This window comes from Arachis ipaensis, chromosome B5 (assembly GCF_059453495.1).
Source record: "Arachis ipaensis isolate K30076 ecotype BB chromosome B5, ASM5945349v1, whole genome shotgun sequence".
NCBI classification, from domain to species: Eukaryota; Viridiplantae; Streptophyta; class Magnoliopsida; order Fabales; family Fabaceae; genus Arachis; species Arachis ipaensis.
In genome coordinates this window covers 156,764,515-156,791,596 of record NC_142440.1, presented here as the reverse complement: position 1 = coordinate 156,791,596, position 27,082 = coordinate 156,764,515, and the positions used below count along the sequence as shown (strand labels likewise).

Below are 27,082 nucleotides of genomic sequence, written 5' to 3'. Positions count from 1 at the left end.
TTTTATATAAATATCTATTTATATATATTGGTAAATCGACACAATATACTTAAATTAATTCAAAAAAAAAGGTAGAAACTTAAATGTAATTAATTTAATGTGAAGTTGATAGTTGAGAACTATTAAATAATAATTTAGTCAAACTTATTAAAATATTTAGCAATTCTCAACTATTAATTTCATATGAATTATACCTAAATTTTCATCTATCTAAAACCAATTAAAGGTATCAGAGAATAGAGCAGAGCTCAGAATTGAGATTTGCGTCTGAGTTGTATTGTTAGTGTTTTCTAGAATGAATGATATCGGAGTACATGATAGAGTATATAAGATACATATACACAGTTGCGACTTGCGCGTGTAACAGCTCAACATTCTAAACTAGATTAGAGTATAATAACTAACTAAAAGATTAGAGTAATTTTTACACACTTCTACATACTTCCTTCAACTAAGTTAAACATTATTATGTTATTCATGGGTTGCTAATGATGATGAAATTAAACCTTGGTGCGTGATCAGTCTGGAGGTCCATCTTGAAAAATTCTAAAAGGAAGAAAAGATGGAAGAATTTCAAAGGTATCAGACACAATAAACCTGCCAACTCCAACCTTGAATGTTACGCAACTCATTCAGAGCTTCGCAAAGAGAGGCTTATCAATCAAAGATTTGGTAACCCTATCCGGTGGCCACACTCTTGGATTCTCACACTGTTCTTCTTTCCAATCTCGCTTACACAACTTCAGTTTCTTGCACGATATTGATCCAACTTTGAACACCAACTTTGCCTTAGGACTCAAAAACAAGTGCCCTAACCCTAATACTACAAGCCCTGATGCTGGAGAGTTTTTGGATTCAACTACTTCGGTGTTTGATAATGACTATTACACACAGAGTTTGGGAGGAAATGGCTTATTTTCGTCGGATCAATCGCTTGCTGGCGACTCCAGGATTAGATGGATCGTCGAAGCGTTTGCGATCCGAGCGTGTTCTTTGAGGAGTTTGTGGATTCCATGTTGAAACTTGGAAATGTAGGGGTGTTGGAGAATGGAGAATGGAGAAGTGAGACTTAATTGCAAGATTGTGAATTTATGAGAAATTAATAATAAATTCAGGTGCAGTTAACTTAATAAAAAGTTGAGAGTTGAGAATCGTTAAATAATTTGATAGATTTGACTAAATTACCATTTAACGACTTTCAACCATCAATTTCATATGAAATTAACTGTATTTGAGTTTTTAGCATAAAATAAAGGATAATAATTTATCATGATGAGTAAGAAGATAAATCGGTATGTTGTTAATTTCTTGCAAAATTGTTGTCATAATGATGTGTGTGTTTTGTTACTACTTGATCAAGTTTCAATAAAAATTCACAATACAATATGACCTCATCATTTAATTTAGATGGGAAACAAGAATTTATATATTTTGAAATTTAATTTCTCAATATTTGATTATTTTTTATACGTGATTGTGAGTTGTGTTATTTGAATAATTTGTACTATTAATGAGTGATCCATGATATTTTTATTGGTCAATACTCGCATACACATACATAGAATACAGAAAATAAGCATATTTTAGGTTAGAATTATATTTTATTCAAACAAAAACTGGTAAGACCCACATAATTTATCATTTTCTCTCACCTTTTATGTATTCTCTCTATATTTTATTATGTATAAGAGTAGGAAACATTTTTATTTGGAGTAGAAATATTTGCATTTTCTTTAATATTTTTTTATGTAAAAGAACTTCTTTTTTTTCATTCTCTCACTTACCTTTTATCTTATCAATGACAATTATTTTCCAATTATTGTTCGAGTCAGTGGTGATCTTGCTTGTTCTTGATTGGATCTGCATTGCTCTGTCCTGTCTTGTGTATGTTTGGGCTATCCCCTTTTAAGTTGTGCTTTGGTTTCAAAGCCCAAGCCCAAAAAATATATGCTCAGGAGAAAAAAACAGTGAAAAGACCAAATAATAATGTGTGACAAAAAAAAAAAGTAGATAGTGTAAATAAGATAAAATATGTTTTTTCCCCTTAATATTTTTAAAATTTTTAAACTCACTTCCAACATTTAATTTGATACAACTTTATTATAAGCGTTTAAAATAAGTTTTGTTCCTATCTTTCCTGTTAATTTTTTACCGTCAACTATTAATTTTATTATTACAATTTGAAAGAAGTTTCAATTTTACTCCTTCTATGAGTTCTATCCAAATCCAAAATTATATTCTAATTTTGCCGTCATCTTCTCCAATATTAACTCTTTTTTTTTCTTTCATCTCCTCCGACCTAATTTCTCCATTACCACCACCAAATTCTTCCTCCGCCGCCACAAACGGCCTTACCACTGCCACTCACTTAGATTGCGCATACAAACAATAGTAATAACTAATAAAGGACCTAATTAGGCAAGTAATAATTCTTTCATATTCATAAAAATAAAAAATAAACTTCAGGAAGCCATCAACATATATACGTACTATAATATATAAAAAGAACATACCCAGTTAGAGAAATGGTACCAAAGCAAGAGTAGATACTGAAGGGGTGGTTGAAATAGGAAATTTTGATGTGGTAGCACGTAGCAGTGTTTGTGATGATGGGAGAAAAAAAGAGTGATAGTGGTTTGGTTTTGTTGACCGTGGTTATATAAAAGTTAGACAAGGGAGAAATAAGGAGAAAAAGAGACGAGAAAAAAAAAAATTTAGGCTATAAGTATAAATTTAATTTTTTAAATATTTGAAATAAAATAAAAAAAATTATTGAAATTATTAGAAAAGCTAGAAGAAAATAAGTATATATATATTGTGGATTTTGATATTTTATATTCTAAATATATATTTTTTAATAATATAATAATAATTTTTAATATATACGATATATTAAAAATATTTTATAAAATTTAGTAAAGTAATTTTATAATTTTTTAAAAACGTGTGATGTGATATGGTCATGTCACTGTCAATTAAAAGATCTGCGGCAATATATAGCAAGCATGCTTGATTGCTTTTCCGTCCATCTAACAGTCTTAAAAGCTGCACAAGCTTTTCTCACCAAAGGCCACAGTACTCTGATCATTTTACCATTGACTCCTTCTATTTTTTTTTTTTTTATCAAAGATACGAAAACTTGAACTCGTAACTTCTTAAATGAATATGGAAAAATTATGTCATTTGAGTTATTACTTATTAGTCTCTTTGTATTTTTTTTTTGTTTGTTATTAATCTAAATTTTATATTGATTAATAAATTACTATATATATATATATATAAAGTAAAATTTAGACTTTGATATTTACTTAATTAAGTATATGAACTATTTATTTGATCAACTCAAATTAATTACTGATCAATATTTATATTTAGAAGGAAAAAAATGAAGAAAATAAAAGCTGCATTGCATATGCATCATTTATTTCCCAGTTAATAGCCATCATAATCATTTACAGATTTTTATTCCCAATCTGCATCTTTAAATTAAAAGTTGATGACAAAATCTCATATGTGATATGTCTTTTTGTCATAAAGTAAATAATGTAGAGATGTCATTTCCATTGTTGGTAACTTGGTATTATTATGCTGGTATGAGATATATATGGAATTTGACTCTCTCAAAATGAAAAAAGTGGGGCAGTATACTATTCTTAACTTATTGATGATGTATCAACCTAACAAAAATTAAAATAATAATATAAATAAAAATAATACATTAGTCTCTCACTATTCTTTTATATTATGATTTTTTATTTTTCTTTTCCATCAATTTATATATGTCATATCGTGCGAGTTGACACTCAGATATGATGAGAAAATAAATTAAAGATATCTTCTTTGTCGGGATTCACCTTCAATTTGGGTCTTCTATACCATTAAACCCGTGCCATTTTGAATAGCTTTTTTTTTTTTTAACTAAAACATAAAGAAACTTGAACCTGCAATATCTAACTCGTTAACCCATTTTCAATAACTTGTTATTCATATAAATAATATTTTTATACTTTAATGAAATAAGATCATAAATTAATAAAAAATATAAATATAGTGTTGTTTTTCAAATTAGTTAAAATTGATTTAAATATTAACTAAAAATAATTTTTTATTTAATAAAACATAGCATTTTATTATATGAAATAATATTATTTTATTGAGAAATTACATTTTGAATATAATTGTATTAATATATATACAAAAAAAATAAAATCATCAAATTAATTACTTTTAAAATATATATAAAATATATATTAAAAATTAATTAAATAATATTTATTTATAAATATATAATAATTAATTTAGAAATTATTTTTTATATCTGTATAGTATTTTTTATTTCAATAATGTGAGATGATGAACTTATAAGTGTATTAGTTTAAAGGGTGAATGCGGATCAGATCGGATAGCCAAAATTTTGATCTGATCCGATCCGCACTAAAATCATCAGATTGGATCGGATCCAATATCTATTTTTTTTAGTTTGGATCCGATCCGATCCGATCCGCACATTTGCGGATCGGCACATTTGCGGATCGGATCAGATATATATGCAAAATACAAAAATAATTTTAAAAGTTTATTTTTATTAAAAAAATCAATAAATTCATTTTTTTATTCTTTTAAATATGTTTACACTTAAAATAATATTAAACATACTTTATTTAAATAATAAATTAAAATAATACAATATATATGATAATTATTAATTGAAATAAAATATAAAAAGAATATTTACTTATTTATTTCTTTATTTTTGTGAATACGCGGATATGCGGATACCTACACAAAATCTGCAGTCCGATCTTATTAGTGTGTGAATTCGAGCTGATCTGATCCAATAGCCTTGTGGATCGGATCCATATCCGCTCGAATCGGATTTAGATAAATATTGCGGATATGCAGATCGAATTCAATCCATGAAGATCCCTATTTTAGTTTTTTTCTTTACTTTCTTCCTTTTTTTTTTTCTTTGAAAAAAAAAATCTGAAGTCTTCCTTAAAGAGCTGGATGATGATCGAAGATGTTGTTAGAGAAGTGTGATTGTTGGAGAGTGGGGCAGCAAAGAAACACCGCATCCACATGGCACCACCGCCAAGTTGTACCTTTGAGGTTGCCATTTGAAAGCTAAATAATCAGCAATGGAATGAAAGATCAAAATGGATTTGTGTCGGCAAGGCATGGTGCATTATTATCCCAGAAGAAGGATGATGGGTGTACGAGTTAGGTTGACAATCTATACTTTATTTGTGGGTATTCAGTTTGGACTAATCTATTTGAATAGAGTTGTTCATTTAATTTGGTGTAGGTAGGATAAGGTGGGATGCGAGTTTACTTGTGGGTAGGATAGAGTAGGGTCGGATAAAGTAGGGTTTAGAATTTTAGAGTGCGGATAGGGTTAAGGTAGTGTCCAAATCCTACTCTACTCTATTCACTGTCCGTCTTAGTGAGAGCACATCACTATGAAATATAAAGTATTTTTTAGATAAATTATAATGATATTTTGATATTTTATTGATATTAAAATATAAATTAGTTTTTTTATAATTTTAATGTCTTATTTATTTATATAAAGTATTTAGAATATTTTTTGTTTTAATAAATAATAATACATATTATTTTTAAATTTATTTTAAGAATACATGTTAAAAATAAAGTTAGAGTTTAGACATATTGACACGTGATAGTCTTTAGATGTATTTAAACGTGTTCGAAAAAAACTTTTTTTTTATTAAGATACAGTTGGACATAACAAATACGTGTGTTGAACGAGTGCTTTATCTAAAATATATTCGACACGTAAACACAACAATTCAACAAAATGTCTATATTTTATAGGCACACCATGATGTCATGAAAAAACAGTTATGGACATGTTCATATCCACTCTATTAGGGTTGGGTTAGGATTATAGATAACTTATCCAAAATAAGGCAAAAGACTAAAATCACAATTAGGTTTTTGAATATTTTGACATGGAACTAATTTGTTTTTTAGGAAAAAAAATAAATTATATTATTTATGATAATAAATAATATACATGTTATATTTTTTGTTAATAAATAATGTGAAATAAAATAAATTTATTCATTTATTTTATTATTTACAGTGATATGTCGTGTTATTGTCATAAGAACATAAAAATAATATCATAAAAAAGATAGTAAAATATTCATTATCTCCAGAATTTTTATATAATTCTTATTAATTGTTCTTTATTTATCACAAATCTTAATAAAATAAATAAAAGTTTACTTCAAAAATTATTATTATTTACGTGACAATTTTTTATAAAAAGACACATCATTATAGTTAATTATGTATAAAAATATTATCATTAAATTTTACATAATTAATTGATAGAAGAACATAATATGTATATTATTTATTATTTTAAAATATTTAATTAGTATTTTATTTTTTTTAAAGACTAATTAATTCGAAGTTAAAATCTTTATAAACCTAATTATAACTTTAATCTACGACAAATGTTAATGTGCTATGATGAAAATAAAAAATGTAATATTTTTTAAAATTAATTTATTATTAATGATAAAAATATAAATAACAACAAAGGACGAGTCATTTTGATACAAATTACCCAATGAAAAATGAAAAATGAAAAACACACTAAGAGCATAAATGTATAACATTATTTGACGAAAGTGATGTGTGGTAGACCCAATGACTTTGAATGCACTGCAATCACTTTAATTAATAATTATTTTATTATATTTTGTGTTTATTGGTATACCATGAAATTAATTACTTCAGAGAAGCAAGAGCAATTATATATTTATAGGATTTTTTATCTAAATAAAATTTAATTATCTTTCTAATTTGTATAATCTTTCAAAGATTTATTATTTGTGCATTCTTTTTGTATTGACAGCAAAATACATGTTAGAAATTTTGGCAAGATAATACAGCATGAGAAATATTAGCAGTCATTACTTTTTATTAATATTAGCTAAAATTTTGGGTTAAAATTTAATTTCTAGTATTTAAGATTTAGAATTTAATTTTTAGTATATAAAATTACTTAAATATTAATCAATAATAAATTTTATTAGTCATATAGTATTGCTCATATAATAAAATTATTAATTAGCTGTATTGCAGTATGCCATTATTTATTTTTTAACAGTTCATTTACATTTTATGTTCTGAAATAAAGAGTAAAATAAATGAGGTCATTAACTTTGAAAATTCTTAATTTTGAGTTCCTATGCTATCTTAGAGAGATGTATGTTCGGTGCATTTTAAAATATCAAAATATAAATTTTAATAAATTTTAAAAAATCATTAACTTTTTTATTTTAGATTCATAATTTGTAAAAAAAAATTGAGTTTGAACTAAAATACAAATGAAAAAGTTTTCTTATTGATATCTATTTTATAGTTAATAGAGAGGAAAATAAATGAGGACATGCATTGTTAACCTGCTTTTAATTTAATTAAAGTTAGGATTTAGCTAATTAAGATTTTTAAATGTAGAAAGCTTGTGTTGGAAAATTAAAAATTGCAAGTTTCTATTCATTTATTGTATAAACAAAACAAATGTATAAAAGTTAAAAAAAATTTAAGTAGTAGGTAAATTTAAAGGGGAAAGAGATATTACTTTAAGTTTTGTTGATTTATTACGTGATGATTTTATTGAAAAAGATTGAAGCTGTGGGATTTATTTCACTCAGGATTGGGTTTTTTATCAGGTGTTTGTACTAGAAAAAAGTCCTCTCAATGCTCTAATGTCCACACTGAATATGGACCGAACTGTCTCACAACGTTCTGAGCCCAACTCACGTACAGATATTTTTTGCAGATTGCATACGACTATACTATAAAATTGATTTAGATCTTTCATCAAAGAAATAGAACATATACTAAATCTATCATACCCAAATCAACATCAATAAATGATTCAATACCCATCATTCCTTTTTTGTTTGAAGTATAAATAATCTTAATTCTTAACTAATAATAGTTTTAGGATATTTTGTTAGCAAAGCCCTTAATGTTAATGGACATTATCAAAACATGTCAATAAGTTGTTGAATTTTTATTTAGATGCCTATATACAGATATAATAGAGTGCATCTAATTTAGTTATAAAAAAAATATGTGTAACAATATAATTTTAATGTATTATCAGTATAAAATATTTTATATAATGATTTAATTATATATTTCTTTGAATGATCACACACATAAATTATAAAAAATAGTTATTTTATTAATTTAACGTTAGAGAATACACATATAAAATTATTTGAAATTAATTATATATCAAAATTAAATTCATATGTATAAATTAAACTATCATTTATATTTATTTTGTTGGCAAATCAGCAAAATATAAGTAAATAATCAAGCTAACTTGCTAACAAAATTCCCAAATAAAATACAAAAACGTAAGATTTATTGAATAAAATTAAAAGGTAGATTGATAATTATTTTTTACATACAAAAATGGAAAAACAAAAAGTATGCGATTTGACGCGCCATGGAAGGAGAACCACGTGACTATGTTCTCTGTCTTTGGTCCCTTCTTGTTGGATGCTCGCCACTACATTGAACAATGATGCGTCTTTTGGCGTAGTACATTAATATTAATTAATCAATTAATAAGTCCCTCTTTTTTATTTAACCTCTATATATTCGGAGGTCACTCATGTTTTATTTAAAAACATTGCACAAACTTTTTCAAATTATTTTGCTTCAAATAGTTACTACAGCATCTTTCATAAAATTTCCAAATCAAAGGCAGGAGAATATAGTTTGCGGACACATAAAAACTTAAAAAGTGACTAATCACGGTAAATTATTTTCATGTAGATGATGATGAAAGATTGTTAGATAATAACCTAATAAAAAAATTAAATTATGCGTCTTTATGTGAAGGTTTCTATTGATAACATTTTTATTTTTCAAGAGTACTTTATTAAAATTGATTTTCTAAATTTTTTTAAAAAATTATAACATTTATATTTAATAAATTAAACTAAATTTAATTTTCAATAAGTATAATCAGTAACAATTATATTTGATAAAATAATTTTAAGATTTTAAAAAGATCATAATAAATATAAATATAAAAATAAATTTAAATATTTATTAATATGAAATTATACAAGACTTTTTAATTTTGATAAGTATAAAGTCAACTCTAAAAAAATTCTCTCTAAATATTTTTTAAAAAACTTTATCAAATCAAATAAAAAATAATTTTATATAAATAGTAATCAGCAACATAAAATATCTTTAATATCCATAAGAAAAATATAACAACTTAGGAGTGACTTTAAATATTAAACAATTATACAAAATATTGTAACTTATTATGTTTTCAAATGGTCTTTTTATTTTGATCATATATGTTGTGTTCATAAATTCTTTGGCGAAATATTAGGGCTAGCAATATTAATTTTATTTGTGGGTACTTATCTCTGAAAAAACAACCATTTGTACTCATAAATTTTATGAATGCGAAAGAAATATCCGTTAAAGAAGGAAACTAACTTGTATCCATTAAAGATGGATTCTGTACGATAAAAGTACACAAATCTTAAATTTATGTTGATTTTTTAATAAAATTTCAGAATTACCCAATCCTTTATCTTTAACCCCTCCTCTCTTCTTTCCCAAATCTTAAACACCTCCATTGCCACTACCTTAACTACCCTCTATTCTCTACTACTCCACTAGCCACCACGGCCGCCATGCATCTTTCTACACTAATGATGACAAAGACGACAACAAGGCAACCAGGCAATCCATCTGTTCCCACGCAACGCTACCACCTTCAATTGCAGCCACCCAAACTCCGCGCGGCCCCAGCGCCGCCTCAAGCCCATGCACAGATCACCTATACCTTGGCACGGTAGCAAGTTCAGAGTTTAGAGCCACCGGATTCAAGCTCCAACAGCGCCGTTGCACAGAGATGCCGCAATGCCTCTCCGGTCAAGACCCCGTCTAATGCCGCCACAAGAAGGAGAAGCTCCGGAAGCGAGACTGAACCGAGATCTAGCGCGCAAGGTCCCTTCCTGTGGTGCGATTCAACTCCTCCTAGGTCCACTTCAAGCTCATGGACTCCATAGAGAAAGATCCTATATTTACAACAGTACAAATTACAAATTTATTATATAATTAACGAAGTTGAACAAATCTCCTGTAACTAATAATTTATTTGTTTTAATCTATACCCAAATTGAACTAATTGAGTGTATTATTGTTCAAATTCTCTCAAAAATCTCCAATCATATCTATGTTAGGATACTTGTCAAGTTAGAGAATGACTCTGATAACCACAACGACAATGGAGGTGCGTGGCGTTGACCGCGACGAAGACGCGGGGTTTGGGGGAGAGAAAGGGGGAGAGGAATCCGGTTGGAGAGGTTGTGTCGGTGATCAAATTTCTTGGAAATGGGTTCATGAAGATGGAAATGCCGTCATGGTAACGGTGGTGGAGTAGTAGAGAAAAAAGAAAGTGGTTAAGGTGGTGGTAATAATAGAGAGATGTGAAAGTTTGAGTGAGAAAGAAGAGATGGTTGAGAGTTGATGTTGAAGATACTGGTGGGGGTAATTTTGGAATTTTATTAAAAAATCAACGTAAATTTAGGATTTGGGTACTTTTGTCGTACGGAATCCATCTTTGATAGATTTGATGGATACAACGTTAGTTTTCTTTTTTAATAGGTATTTTAGTCAGCGTTGGTAAAGATCATGGGTACAAATAGTTGTTTTTCCAATTCGTATGAGTAGGATTGACAATTTAATCCACTACGAATCACATAAAGAGTAAAATGGGTTAAATTGTAAATAAGATTGAATGCAAATTTAAACTTAATTTTATTCACTTCATCTATACATCTGATATATTATTGTATATAATTAAAAATTATTATACATATATAACATATTTGATGGAAATCAAACCCATATTTTCTTTTTAATAATTTCATTAAACCGTTGAATCTGTTATCTAGATTATTTCTTTATATCATTGTAATTTTTTTTAGTTAGAGTACATAGTATATAAGATGTAATAACTCAACAAATACTTTCTAAGGGAATTTTTCATTCTCTTCAACAATGAGAAAAACTTATTTCTCTCCCTTAATCCCTTCTAGTTCATCAAACTATCAACATCACAGTTTGAATAGCTTAGGACATGAGATTTTCTTCATGGCGTGAAGAGCAACCAAGCTGTGAATCAAATTTAAAAAAAAAAAGTTGTGAATTGAGATCAATCTAATTTTGCCATTTTCTTTCGACATTTTCTTTCCCCCCATTCTTACCTCTTCCTTCAAACTCATCCAATAGAGTTTGATGAGAGGCTATTTCACAAGATTCTTTATTGGTGAATATAGTTGTTCCGATCAACGAGTTGGAAGGAAGAAGATATGAATCCTTATTGATTCATTGATTTCTCAAAATGGCGAACATGGTAAACAGATCCTCCCATTGTAGAGGTCGTAGAGCTACATTGGCTTGCTTTCATTGCAACAAGCAAGGCCACAGAAGATGTATGCTATAAAAAGCACGGGTACTTCTCCCATTTCTATCAACGGCAGCAACATAACACCACCATCAATCACGTGATCATTGAGGGGCATGATAATATACTCAGTGACAAACAATCCCAGTTCAATTGTCTCCAAGAGAACATTGGAATATCAAGATCTGAAAAGATTTGTCTTATTAGAGTTGATCAAAGACAAAAGTGTGCAGCAACAACCTCATAATACAAATCAAATTTTGACTAATTCCATTCAGACTTCAACTCTAGGTAAAATCATTGTATTACATTTTAATGCGAGAATTATGAGTATTATCACTCCAAAATCTTGCGTCTTGCTTGAACCTATATCTGAAATCCATCATCTTGGTGACATAAAATCTCGCAAGTCCACTCCATTTCCTATAGGATTCTGAGTCTCCTAGGGTGTGTTTGGATTTGCGTTGGAGAAGAGAGAAGCTCGTTTGAGTTCCTTGAACGCTTTATTTTTATGTTTGACAACATTTTTATGCTGTAAACGCAGAAGTGATTTCTGTCTTCAACCCACATTTACCAAAAGCTAAAAATTCTAGCTTTTTCGTTCACCTTTTCATGTCGGATTGAACTTTATGTTCTATATACCAATTATGTCCTTTATTATTCATATGTTTATGGTTTTTTTTATAATACTTTTTTCTAATACTCTCTTATGTATATTATTATTTTTTATAAAATTTCTATTTTTTTATGTGAGTTCTTTTACTTTTATTGTTATTTCTTTTTTATATGGAATATTTTTTTTTACTTTGTATTATGATTCTATTAATCCTATTAGAGTACTAAAAAATATTGAGAGTACTAAAAAAATATTAAAATTTATTTAAATATTTAAAATAAAATTATAAGATAACATAAAATAATTATTTAAATTCATGTCATTTTTTATAATTTTTTATCTAAAAATGATTTTGAATAATGTAATCCAAATAATATTTAGTTTACTATAATCCATTTTGAATAAAAATTACTAAACATAAATCACGTTAATACTAACTCACTTTTGATCAAAATCAATTCTATAAAATTAATTTTATATAAACCTCCATTTACAAACCGTAATCCAAACACACACCTAATAGTGGTAATGATGCTTTACAGGGTTTGGCACTAAAATCTACAGAGCTCAAAGAAACATAGAAGATTCCTAAGTCAGAAATTGGAAAGAAAATAATAGAAGCATCACCATGCTAGCTTACCTCACCCCCCGAAATCCTGTATTTTGCTGGAGCCACTTGATGAGAAATCAATGGACATGGAGAATGTTAATAATGAGTCATCTATTCAGATTTTAAAACGTCACCTCCAAAATCTTGCGTCTTGCTTGAACTTATATTTGAAATTCATCATCTTGGTGACATAAAGTCTCGCAAGTCCACTCCATTTTTCTTATTGGGATTTATTACCGTGATCCATTTTCTCCTTAGAAAATATTCAACAAATATTTTTTAAGAAAATTTTTCATTCTCTTCAACAATGAGAATAATTTATTTTTCTCCCTCTTTTAATCTCTTCTGGTTCATCAAACCATTAACATCACAGCTTGAACAGTTTAGGACATGAGATTTTTTTCATGGTGCAGTGAGCGTGGAGAGCAATCAAGCTGTAAATCAAATTTAAAAAAAAAAAAAAAAGTTGTGAATTGAGATCAATCAAATTTTGCCATTTTCTTTCTATCCCTAATTTTTCTTTCGACATTTTCTTTCTCCCATTCTTACTTCTTCCCTTCAAACTCATCCAATAGAATTTGATGAGAGGCTATTTCACAAGATTCTTTCTTGGTGAACATAGCTGTTCCGATCAACGAGTTGGAAGGAAGAAGATCCGAATCCTTATTACTCTGTTATTCATTAATTTCTCAAAATGGCGAACATGGTAAACAGATCCTCCCATTGTAGAGATCGTGGAGCTACAGTGGCTTGTTCTCATTGCAACAAGTAAGGCCACACAGGAGATGTATGCTATAAGAATCATAGGTACTCCTCCCATTTCTATCAACGGCAGCAACATAACACTACCATCAATCACGTGATCACTAAGGGCATGATACTCAGTGAAAAACAATCCCAGCTCAATTGTCTCCAAGAGAATATTGGAATATCAAGATCTGGGTTCACTCCAAAGCAAAGATTTGCCTTGTTAGAGTTGATCAAAGACAAAAGTGTGCAGCAACAACCTCATAATACAAATCAAATTTTGACTAATTCCATTCAGACTTCAACTCCAGTAAAACTATTGCATTACATTTTAATGCGAGAATTATGAGTATTATCACTCCAAAATCTACACTATGGGTCATTAATTTCGGTGCAACAGATTATGTGACTTTTGACTTAAAAAATTTTGCAAGTTTTTAAAATATTGCTCTAATCAATCTGATATTGCCAAATAGGACTAAAACTGTTAGCACTATCATTGGTACAATCACATTCTCTACAATTTTTTTCCCCAAAAATGTTTTATACTTTAATTAATATTATAATGTATTTTTTTATTAATATTACTTGAAATAAAGTAATATATAAACAAATAAAACATTAATTTTTTGCAGTTATGACTAGGTAGCTAGGGTCTGATGAGAAATTTTAAAGTGTGAATAGGATTAGAGTTAACAAATTTTTAGTGTGTAGACATAGTATAAAATTGAGTTTTAGAAAAATTTTAAATTTATAAATATAGTTAGAGTAGAGTCTAAATTTTATTTTATTATATTTATTTTGTCAATCCTACCAAATACTATTTTAAATATAATAATTTCAATATATATTATTACAGAAAAATTTAAACATAATTACTCAAATAAAAGTATCCTTATATAAAAATAATAATTAAAATATTAGATAATTTAATATATTTAATTAAACTATTTAATATATTTTATGTCCACATCTAAGTTAATTCAATACTTTTGTTACATTTTAAAATATTTTAAAGATATTTTATTTTTGACAAATTTAAAAAATATGTTTGTTAATAATTTGATTAATCGAAAGCCTTTTAATTTTAGTGGCTTACTCATAAATATACATATTGGATTAAACCAATAGAATTTCTTATAATAATAATAATAAAAACATGATACTTATACCAACAACAGCAATAATATTAAGAGTTTAACTAGCACATACGTAATTTAAATGATATTACTTGTTAAAATATTAGATGTATGGATTTTCTTATTATTAATTAGTAAACTAGATATATAACTCTTTATTTATTTTTCTCTAATAGTTAAGATTTTTATGATAAATAGACTAATCATATTATGTGTATACTATTATACTAAAGTTATTAAATTAAACATAATATAAAATATATATTGAAAAATAAAATATATATTAAAAATAAAATAAATAATACATATATTTATATATAAATATATAATAATTAATTTAATAATTAATTTTTAGTGTATACAATAATATTTTTATTTACCGACATAGTGCTAATAGAGTTTTTATCATTAAACATTATTTTAGAATTCAATTTTTGTTATACAACAAAAATTTTTAGCAAAAAACAAACAAAAATAGATGAAAAGACTCAAAAATAAGTTTACCTTTTAAGTTTAGGAAAAATTTTTGGGTGAACGATATGTTAGAGATATTATCATTCATATATATCTATCTAGCAGTATAAAATTTTAAATTTTTAGACTAAATAATTTCACGACAATTAAAAAGTTAAAGTCTTTTAAGTTTTTAAAATATGTATTTTAAAAACATTTTAAAACTTCCAAAACAGATAATCTTAATAATTGTTATCAAGAGATTATGTAATATTAATATTAACAAAATAATAACATAATTTACCTTTAATTAATACCGTAAACTTATGAATCCGTCCTCTGATAAATATGGTTGTTAATTACCCTTAAAAATAACGCGTCAACGAAACCATTATTTTATCTTCAGGTCTAATTAAGGCTATAATTACAAGAGTTGTCCGATCCAACAAAAAAAAAAAAATGCTAAAGAGAGAGAGAGAGAGCGAGATTATGTTTATTTTCATTATATTACTTTTTAAAAATTTAAGTAGATAGGGAGAAACATGAAAATAAACTTTTAAATCATACTGATATCATAATATAATTCTTTTATTTATTTTATATTATTTTTTATATAATAAAAATAAAGTATAAACTTTTAAATCATACAAATTCTGATATCATATTATATTATTTTTTCTTAAACACTTACACTGATTAAAAAAGAAAGATCTCTATCAAATTTGATCCCTCTAATAATAATGGAGTGAGTTTTGGCTTTCTGTGCTTTGAATTACAGAAGCTTGTATATTTTGTGCCCTACCTTTTCTTGTTTTTACCAAATGGGGGCATCCACCAACTTCTGGTATGATACCAAAAGTGTGATTGAGGAAATAAAAGTGTGTGAGGGCCAAATAATAAGTAGCTACCTGCTGATTATTAATTAAATCCATGTCAATCTGCTGCAACTTTGAATCTATCCCTCTCTCTAGGGTTCCTGATTAGTGCTATTTTCATTTCCTAATTGAGCTATTTATAGTAATAACATATTCCCTCTCAATAATTCCTCTGTTCTTTGTACATATGAACAGATACTCCATTTTAAAGTGTGAAGCTTTCCAAGTATCTTTTTTTTTTTTCTGGGCTGTTCATCATATTTTTTGTACAGTGTTTGATATTTTTCCCTGGGTTAATGTCTCCATAATCTCATTTTGGAGCTTGTGGGTACCACTGTTTTTGATAAAAATAGAATCTTTACTTCTGTTTTATCTGGATTGTGGGTTCTCACTGTCCATCCATTCCATTGCAAATTCAAGCATATATATGTTTCCAGCTTCATATCTAGCTAGCTATAGCTGCTAGGAATATAAATAAAAACCCTAGCTTTCTTTCTCTGATTCTTGTGAAAGAAAGAGAGAGCACAAGGGAACCTTTCTGAGAAGCTTTAATAATTTCCAACAATTGCATGTGTGTTCTCTTTTTCCAACCTCCTTCTACAACCTCCATAGTTTGTGCTTGAAAGGGATTTTTCTTTTTCTTTTGTTTTTTCTTTTTTGAATAAATGAACAACCTACAACCTAGCTAGCTAGCTTCTTAGTTAATTTTTGAATAATTTAATTAATTAATTAATTAATTTTTTTTTTTTTTGTGGGGGTTTTGTAGAAGAAGAAGATGGTGAGAGGAAAGATTGAGATGAAAAGGATAGAGAATGCAACAAGCCGTCAAGTAACGTTTTCAAAGAGGAGGAGTGGGCTTCTAAAGAAAGCACATGAGCTTTCTGTTCTTTGTGATGCACAAATTGCTCTTATAATCTTTTCACAAAGTGGGAGGCTCTTTGAATACTCAAGTACTTCAGAGTAAGCCCTTACTTAATCACTTTATTTTCTTGCTTCATCAACATTCATGTTAGTGTTAGTTTCATTCTTTAATTTTTATTCTTCTCCTAATTAATTAGTACAATACTACTACTTATTATTGAACTATTATATATATGGTTTAATCTTGGAGAAACTAAAGGTTTACTTTAATTTGCTCAAACTATGATACATGTGTTTTGTTGTGAGTTGTGCTAAGTCTTCCTCAAACTACCTAGATTTGATGATCAAAGAACATGGATCTCATTGAAAAAAAAGTGTGTGGCTTTCCGTTTATGGTAAGCTAACTACTACTGGTAATTACAAAAGTATATACACTAATTTAGAAATACTCAACACTTGCTAAATTGTAGTAGTAGCATTTGGTTGCTGAATAAATTGGAACTTGAAATACTCTGCTATGTAATTATTTCAATGCTCTCCGTATCAAATAAGGTAAAAAAAAAATGGTTTTTTAAAATTTTTTCTAAGATATTATATAGTGTATTTTTCATTATACATGTTTTAAGTGAGATTAAGAAAAAAATATGTGAAGAGCAAAGATATATTGTAGTATTACAAAAGACCATCACCTTTTGCAACATTACTTAAGAAAAAAAAAAACCTAAGATTACCTATTTTTATTTGATGTTGAGTTTAGTTCTGCAATCTGCTCTGTACTAATTATATCTTTATCCTAAATATAACAAAGAGGAGTGCTAAGGGGCCAGCAGATTTTGTGAGTTGTAGCCATCAATTAGTCATCAATAGTGTATTTAATGGTGTGAGATTTCATCTAACGGTGGAGAATCACTCATTTTTTTTTTGCTGGCTAAGTATTGGCCAGATTTTAATAAATCTGCTGGCCCCTAGACTTTTCCTATAACGAATGCTGCATTCTTTTTTCTTTTTTTTTTCTTTTCTCCCCTATAATTTGCTAGATTATCATTGATCCTTATTATGAAATTATTTATTTCAAAGAGACACATGCAAGAGTCTCTTGAGTTTTTAAGTTGAAAAGTGAATTATGGATAGGTCTTTTTTGTTTTATATTAAAATTCTATTTTTTGTTTAAAAAAATGAGAGTAACAATTTTATAAAAAAAGTAAAAACTAACATGGACTAAAAGTCTGATTGATTTGTATTTGTAATTTTTTTATTTTTAATACTTTGTGAAAAAATATTAAATAAAAAACTGTAAAATTATATATTTTATTTTATTTTATTTTTTACAAAATTCTTTAAAAAATATGAAAATAGAATTGCAATGAACTTGTAAACTAATCTCTTTTGTCCTTTGTTCTGATCTCTTATTACTTCTTGAATATAAAAAAAAAAACACTAACTAAAGTAGTAATTCACAGAACTATAGTACAATTATCTGCATTTTTTATGATAATAGTTCAGGAAATTGCATTCTCATCACGTCTTTCGAATACTAATTGAGACATACATGGTGGGAGTTTTGGCAGAACAAGAAAGGGGGGAACATGTTCAGGTGCTGCCATGTGTTCATGCGGTTTATTTTTCCCATGACCAACTTTGCTCATTCTAAATTCCTTTCTTTAAACACTTTTTTTTTTTAATATAATTTAGAAAAAACTTTCAAGTATACCCGTATATTAGTGTTTTAGTCATTTTTAACGGTTGATCTTAATTATATATTATATATATTTTTTGTAATTAAGATCAACGGTTAAAAATTATTAAAACACCATTATACTTGTACACTTTAAAGTTTTTCTATAACTTATTTTATGGCAATAACACATCTATGTATATATATGTCTTTTCCTAACCTAGGAACTGGGAAGATATTGTAGCTATCTTTTTTTTTTTTTTTAACTCTTAATAGTGTGTTTTGATTTTGGCTCTGCTAGTTAGTAGCAATGAAGAAGTTCTATGAAGCTATAATATCTTCAAAAAAGATTATACAATAGAAATAGAATAGTGGGTGTAGATAGGCCTACAATGGGTATGTAGCAGCAAGATTTCCAAATCTAGGGTTTTGACATATACATTTCCTATCTCAATAGATCTTCAATTAAGAGGCTATATAATCTAAATGTTGCAATGTAGGGTTTGTAGCCTTGAAGCACATGCATATTTCATTTATTTGCTTCTCTTTTATTGTATTATGTTTTCTTTTGTTAATTGAATGAAGGAATTTTTGTTAGATAGTATATATGTACTTAAATGCAAGGCTAAATATTCATATTTACTTTAGATGAATATAAAATTAAATCTGATGAATTTCTCCTTGTTTTTGTCTGAAATTCAACTCATGTATAGTCAGACTATTTTCTGTATGATAGGTGAACATATATATATTTTTAAAAAATAATATTATGTACATACAAAAATTAATCACCAAATTAGTTATCATGTAGTTAGATATATTTAAACATGTTACATACATTTTCAATGTGTATTTATGAGTAGTTGATTTGACTATTGATTTTTAGTGTGCATTTAGTGCAGTTATTTTTCCTCAGTGAATTGATTTTCATTTTTTTGTAATTTAAATGTTATATTTAAGCATTTAATATTAATTTTTGAAAATAAAAAATGAACCCATAAGATGTGATAAATCGCAAATCTTGAATGCAAAAGGCTAGTTTTTTTTTTTTTTTAAGCCCTAATTATCATAGCAAGTAAACAGGTTAATCCAATAGGTTTATGTCATTTAGTGCATGGTGGGTCAATAGATCCCTGTTTTTTCAACTCATGATGTAATAATACTCCTTATTTTCACATTTTATGCTCCAACTTTTGTATCTCATAACATTCATGTAGAAAATATGGATTAACCTGAACTTGGAGATTTTTTTAAAAAAAAAATCATATTAATTAACTGTATATCTTCATCATAGGAATGCCTGCAAAGTTTTTTGCTGACATTAATGAATAATATAATGTTCTGATTGCTTTGTTTTCAATAGCTACCTCTTAACAGTATATGTTTTTAATTTCTTTGAAATGTTTCAGCATGGAACAAATGTTGGAACGCTACCGTCAATATGTAGCAGATGATGGTCGTATCAATAATATTGGAGAATTCCAGGTATAGTAAAGAGAATATCTATAATGGTATAGTTAAGTTACCATTTACCGCTACGATACCAACAGTATTTCTGTCAACTTCTGCTAACTTTTATTTATAACTGTGTTTAATGGAAGTGTTTTTCTGGATGTGTCTAATAAAAATGTCTTTTTTATGACTGAGTCTAATAAAAGTGTTTTTATAAATGTATTTTTTGGATGTGTCTTTTTATACATGTGCTTAAAATATAATAATTAATTATTGTTGGCAATAAATTGACAGATAACCTATTGGTACCCTATATTTTTCCTTTACCAATATATATAATATATATTGACTATAATACCTTTTAGTTCTTTTAAAATTTCAGGATTATTTAATAATATATAGTTTTATTTATTTGTAGTATGAAAACCTATATATATTTCATCAAGACAACTATTTGGAGCTAGCAGCTAGCTACTCCTAATAAGTAATAAGCATGCGATATTGATATTCATAGCACATTTAATTTGATAAGAAAGTGAAGATTATTAATAACACACGACCAGATCAATATATAATATTCATGTCATGCCATGCTATTAATTTTTTGGGATTATTAAAGATATAACTATTTATGTAATTTTTTCGTCAATTTAAGTTTTTAGAAAAAGTAGTTTCATTAGATGGTATAAGAGTTTATTGGCATCTAGAGTAAATAAATTTATTAATGTGGCTGTTTTATTATTATACTTCCTCCTTCTTAAATTATCTGATTCTTTTTTATTTTTTTATTTTTGTTACATTTTTAGTTTTAAGAAGTTATTAATTAATTTGTTTCACTATAAATTAAAAAAGTTAGAAGAATAGAATTATGAATGGAAAGAGAAATTAATATTAAGAACATTTTTCTTTTTTTTTGTTTGTTCTTTACATTTTTTTATAAAATTTAATGATTATTTTAGTAATTATATAATTAAAAAGAGACAGATAGGTAAGAGTAACGTTTTATATATAGTAAAAATTAAATTATAATGGATTGTAATAAAATTGGTTTTATGCTTTGACATGCAGCAATTGGAATTTGATCCCCCAAGCTTGGCTAAGAAGATTGAACTTCTTGAGCTTTCTCAAAGGTCAATCCTGTGTTTAAATACTAATCCGTTTATTGCTGTTGTTCATATTCTAATACTGAGTATTATATTCATTAATATTTGGTGTGCCATGAAATTTTAATTCATTGTTTGAATTTGTTAGGAAGCTAATGGGACAGGGCCTGAGCTCTTGTTCATTTGATGAACTCGTTGGAATTGAGAATCAGCTTGTGTCAAGCTTGCAAAACATTAGGCTCAAAAAGGTCATTAATAATTCACAACATTATATTATATTATATAGATGTATATATATATAAGAACAAGACGTTCTTAATTTAATTAATTTAATGTACTTTCAGGCTCAGCTTTATAGAGAGCATATTGAACAACTACAAAATAAGGTACCTGAGCTTAGTTTGGATGCAAATTATACATCTTTAAAGAATTAAAAAAAATTGTATAAATTATTTTAATTAGGTTTCATGGTGGACATCTGACACATTTTTATGTATTGAATCCAGGAGAAGGATTTGCTCCTAGAGAATGCCAAATTAACTGAAATGGTGAGTTACCATTTTCTTTTCATGATTTATAGCTGGTTTGACAAATTTATTTAGAAAGTTATTTATAATTTTATTGTGTTTGGTAAATAAAAAAATAATGCGATTGTATTTGTAGTTTTAAAAAGTTTGAAGTATTTTGAAACAAAAATATTATGTTTACACTAAAAATTCGTTATTAAATAAGTTTTTATGTATTTGTATATAAATAAATATGTAGTTTAATTTATTTTTAATGAGTTTAGTAGCTTATTTTTGTAGATATTTAGTATGGTTGATTTTGAAAGCACTTAAGAAAATATTTTTTAAAGTTAGTTTGTGTTTATTAAAATTAAAATGTATAATATATATTTATATATTAATAAATATTTAAATTTATTCTTATATTAAAAAGTATAATTTTTGTCTCTAAAATTTTCAAAATATCTGTAACGTAAAATTTGTTTCAATTTTGTTTCTAACATTTTAAATATATTTCAATTATACCTTTGAGGGTAGGGGTGGCAATCGAGGAAGTCCGCTCCGTCAAAAGCCCGCCATCTGGTGGGTCTACTAAATCTCTTTTTTTTTTTTTTATGAACTATTAAATATTAAATAATATATATAATTTCATAACTATTTTAATAAATTTATAATTTCTAAATCTACAAACAATAAAGTCTTCATAATTATAAATATATAATAAACATAATTATAAATAAAATTTTTTGAAACAAAATATAAACATTGTTCAAAATATATAATTAAACATCTTCAAATTTATAATCAATCAAATATAAAACATAATCCAAAATATAATTTAGAACATCTTTAATTATCTACAACCTCTTGTGTTTGTAAAAAAATGTCCTTGACCAAAAAGACGCCTGGTTCGGTGGGGAAGCCCGCTCCGTCCTGTCAAAATCCACGGATTAAGCGATGCGGGTTAGACAGATTTTTAGGTTTGACGGTTTTAAATTTTCAGTCGTTCAACCCGTCTTTTTTAGTGGGTTATACGGACTAATCTGATGAATTTTGGCCCGTTTGTCACCTCTTTTTGAGGGTTAACACTATTAATGGAGATGCTATTGTGACAATTATGTGCTGACATGTCACTAAAACGTGGTAAAACTCAGCTATTAACATGTCAGGGTAGTACTGTCATGTTATTTGTTATCCAACTAAGGAATATAATTGAAATATAAAAAACCAAGTTGAGTTGGTCTAGTGGTGAGCTCATTGGTTTGCTTAAACAAGTGTTTTAAATCCCGCCTTGTGCATGCAGCAACCTATTGGCCAGTGACAAACCCTTAAATGGAGCTTAGTACTGAGGCGGATTAGTCCTTGGCCTACCGGGTTGGAGGATACCGTGGCCAAGGATACCGTGGAAAAAAAAAAGAAATATAAAAAGTAAAATTAAAACTAAATGTTAAAAGATAAAATGTGAACATTGAGGATAAAAATAGAATTTATTACTCTATTATTTTTAAATAAAAAATATATTAATAATATTCTTAAAATATATCAGGTTTATTGAGATTTATTTTAATACAATAATATTTTTACTAAAAAATTATGATAAGAACTACATATTCTTCTTACAAAATTATAAAAAATATTTTAAAAATGTATCATTTTTAATACATAAAAATAGCTTTGATACCTTTAAAAATTTCTTTAGTAATACTTTTAATAATTTGCTAACAAACATGTGATTATGACAACTAATTAAGTATTATATAGACTTATTAGTAAATTATATAAAAATATTTTAAAAAGTATCCAAGTGATTTTTATATAATAAAAGTTATATTTTTTAAAATATTTTTATATAATTTTCTAAAATTTTATAGTATTTATAAAAAGATTTATTTTCAATAAAAGATATTATTATATTAAAATGAGTCTCAATAAAGGATATTATCAAAAACTTTATTGAATAGTATATTCTATTTTTGTCTTAAATGTTTATATTTATTATTGATCTTTGGTTTCAATATTACTCTTGATGATTTGTTTAATCATATCCTGGACAATTTTACATTCCTACATTGAGAGGGTTGTTTTCACACAACTGTCAAGGCAGTATCTCTGTTAATAGTGTTAGTATTTAAAAATATAATTAAAAAATATTTAAAATATTAGAAATAAAATTAAAATAAATTAAACGTCTAGTGTATTTTTTAATTTTTTTTTTCAAATTTTTAGACAAAATATATATTTTATCCGTTACTTTATTGTGATCAAGTTTCATTTGGGTTCAAAATTCTCTTTCTATGTCTATTATAGTCAATTTAAACTATGAAATTTATTTCATCAAATGTATTTATTGAAAGTTATTTATCGTTTGATTTATCGAATATATGTATTACAGTTTTAAGAAGTTATTTTTCAAAAGAGAATTTTGATAAACTGCGGGAAAAAATAAAACCTTTATCCGATTTTGTTTTTGGCGAAAAATTAACGCTTTTGGTTGGGCTTGTGTTCCATTTTCGTTCTAACTAAAGAAATTCTTTACTACATTGTAGGCCCAAGACCTAATCCCAATAACGTAGTGATATTTTTTTCAAATTATTATATTTCCACATGAAAAGCCCATTTATCCGAAGGTCATAAGAATAACTAAAGTATACCCAAAAAAAAAAACCTAAAAATTATTCCCTGACCAAAAAAAAAATCTAAAATTATTCTAAATAAAGACCAAAAATAAATATTCAAAAGAGAGAGAAAATTAAAGAATTTTACATTTTCGCAATCACAAAGAAAAAACCCAAAAGCGTAAACTTTATCACACATGCACAAAAGAAAAAACTTCGTATTTGTTATTCAAAAAATGTTCTATAAATATTAAATATCATTCTATATGTATTTGTGTATATATATATGTTGTTTCACACATTTTTAACAAAATAAGTCACTGGAATAGTCAATTATTTTTTAGCAAAATAATGAAATTTTTTATGAATACTAAATATATATATTTTTAAATATGTAACAACTGATTTTGTGTCTATTAAGCATGGTTATTAACTATTAGTTTATATTTTTTAGGTAATAAACTTTTTTTGATAAATAATTAGCAAACAAAATAATAGAAGCACAATGGTTAAGGGTTTGAACTATTATTATCAAATTTTTTTGTGTATAGTAGTTTATGTATTTTTAGCTAGGAGTTGTAGGACTAAGATCATGATTGGCTATTATTAGATCTAAATTTATGATAAGTGCAACAAACTATTTTTGTTGATGGCATAGTGTGTGCAAAGAAAAAAATCAGAAGAGCGATGGGACAAACAGAGAGACACAACATTATCCCCTAGTCCAAGTAACCAAAGTTCTGTTCTTGTGGAGACTGAATTGTTCATTGGACTTCCCGAATGGCGCTAGGCGCTAGTTACACTACCCTAAACTGTTTAGCGGCGCCCAATCTAGTCGCGGGTGACTAACTGCCGCCAAGCCATTTTGTGGCGGTTCAAACCGCTACTAAATTCTCTCAGAACCGCTGCAATCTGCCGGTTTTCGTGTAGTGATGCAACATATTATATTAACTCACTAGTATTGTACTATCATTTTGGAAGAAAAGAAGATCATCCTCAATAATGTGTCATAAATCATGCTTTCATTTCCTAGTGATGAAGAAAAAATGTAGTATATATATATATATGCCGCGTTTATTATTTGCTAAAATTTTTCATTGTTACTACCTAGGTCTGTTTTGATTTCCTCCCTATTTTTGTTGTAAGTTTTAAGTAACCAAGGACAGACATAATAAAAACAAGGTGTGTTGTATCGTATTATTGTATGTACCTATGTATGCTTACATGATGATTATATTATTTGTCACGTCCATTATATATTCTCTCTCTCTCTATACTTTGGCAACCCTTGAAGCAAGACAGAATTATTAATGTTTGTTCACTAAATAGATATACTAAGATTGAGATTTAATTTGTGTGTCAATCATGATGATGATATGGGGTGTTTGAAAATACTCCTTTCACGGGGACAATAATGATAGCAAGAAGCTTGTTCTCATCTGAGTTACGTTGTTGTTATCTACATCAATCTGGTTCCAAGGAGAATGATTTCTTGACAAAGTTTATTCCTGAAATCTTCCTATGTTTTCCACCTCAAAAGACATAATAATTGAAATGTACGGTCACTCTGACAGTAAATGTATGTTACTAGCTCAAATGACATAGACTTCACATACTCAATTAAGAGGTTGCGGGTTCGAGTCTCCTATCTTTCCAAATTTTGCCAATGAGTAATAGCTCAAATGGCATAGACTCCCCATACTCAATTAAGAGGTTGCGGGTTCGAGTCTCCTATCTTTCCAAATTTTTAAGGCCAATGAGTAATAGCTCAAATGGTATAATCTTCCCATACTCATTTAAGAGGTTGCGGGTTCGAGTTTTCATATCTTTGGTAAAAAAAAAATGTATGTTACTAGCCATTTTTATGTATGTATGGACGTATAAAAAAAATATTTTCGGTTTTTTTAAAAAAAGTTAATACGGTTTCAGGTAAAGTTTCCTACTTATATTATATATATAAAGGTCGTTATAATATTTTTGTTATTAGAGTAGCGCAGTCGAAAGCGTGACCTTCTAGCAGTGAGTGTATTACAAATAGTATTGGCTTCAATTGCAACAATACCTAACAATAATGTTATACTACTAATCAAATCATCTTTTTCTCTTTTTTTTTTATGTCATGATCATCATTTATTATGTTTTTGGTATCAATCATACTATATGTACACTAAAATCAACTACTAGTATATAATTTATGTTGGAATATAAAATATATATTGAAGATGAGTTAAATAACACACATAATAATATGATAGCTAATTTTAGTATACAAATAACATATTTATTTTGGTATTTAATAAGAGTTTAATTTTGATACACTGGCACTATAAATTTTTTTTTATATAGTTGTCTAATTTCATCCGTTTTTTTGGATAACATGTGATCAATATAAAATATAGTTATTTTTGCTGATATGACATTACATAATGGAATGGAACTACTTTAATCTTACGGTGCATTAAAATTAAATTTATTTAATAAATAAATTTAATTAGCCAGTTATAATAATCTTTTTTTTTTTTTTGAGGTTGGGAGTTGTGAAAAATGCTATTGTTTGGGCTACTAACAGAGAGGGATTTGGGCTACGGTGACCCATCTAATTGGACTATAAGTATAATAAGAGAAGAGATACCAATGTTTATTAAATTGCTGACTAGAACAACACCAAAATAAAAAAAAAATTAAAAAAAAAGAAAGCAAAATTTGCATAGTATTTAATTTAGAAAGGTAGAGGTAGGACAGAACTGTACATTAATAATCATTGAAAAGCCTAATAAAAAAAAACGTGTTGAAACGTTTCAAACCCTTCCAATAATAATGCATCCTCGCCTGTGACACTACATGAGTTATTGGTTCATAAACTTATTGCTTTGTTAGATTTCATTACCTAACGTAGCATATAGTTTGGGTCGGATTTGATTTAATTTGCATTAACA

The 27,082-nt window shown here is 27.1% G+C and overlaps 1 protein-coding gene and 1 pseudogene across 8 annotated transcripts; both read left to right on the top strand.

The window, feature by feature from the left end:
- Positions 1-295: 295 nt before the first annotated feature.
- On the top strand, positions 296-1,095 carry LOC148566354 (peroxidase 66 pseudogene; annotated as a pseudogene).
- A 14,682-nt stretch (positions 1,096-15,777) lies between these two features.
- Positions 15,778-25,397, top strand: LOC107642209 (MADS-box protein AGL42). 8 transcript variants are annotated; one of them, XM_088489179.1, is made up of 9 exons: positions 15,778-15,903; positions 16,701-16,894; positions 19,880-19,955; positions 20,991-21,052; positions 21,174-21,273; positions 21,370-21,411; positions 21,532-21,573; positions 22,069-22,113; positions 24,805-25,397. In XM_088489179.1, exons 2-9 carry the CDS (start codon positions 16,710-16,712, stop codon positions 24,934-24,936), a joined length of 684 nt encoding a protein of 227 aa, XP_088345305.1. In that variant the 5' UTR covers positions 15,778-15,903; positions 16,701-16,709; the 3' UTR covers positions 24,937-25,397. The 8 variants fall into 8 exon arrangements, with proteins under 8 accessions (XP_088345305.1, XP_016200995.2, XP_088345303.1 ...); XM_088489177.1 differs by lacking the exon at positions 15,778-15,903 and adding an exon at positions 15,942-16,076; XM_088489176.1 differs by lacking the exon at positions 15,778-15,903 and adding an exon at positions 15,962-16,505.
- Positions 25,398-27,082: the final 1,685 nt, after the last annotated feature.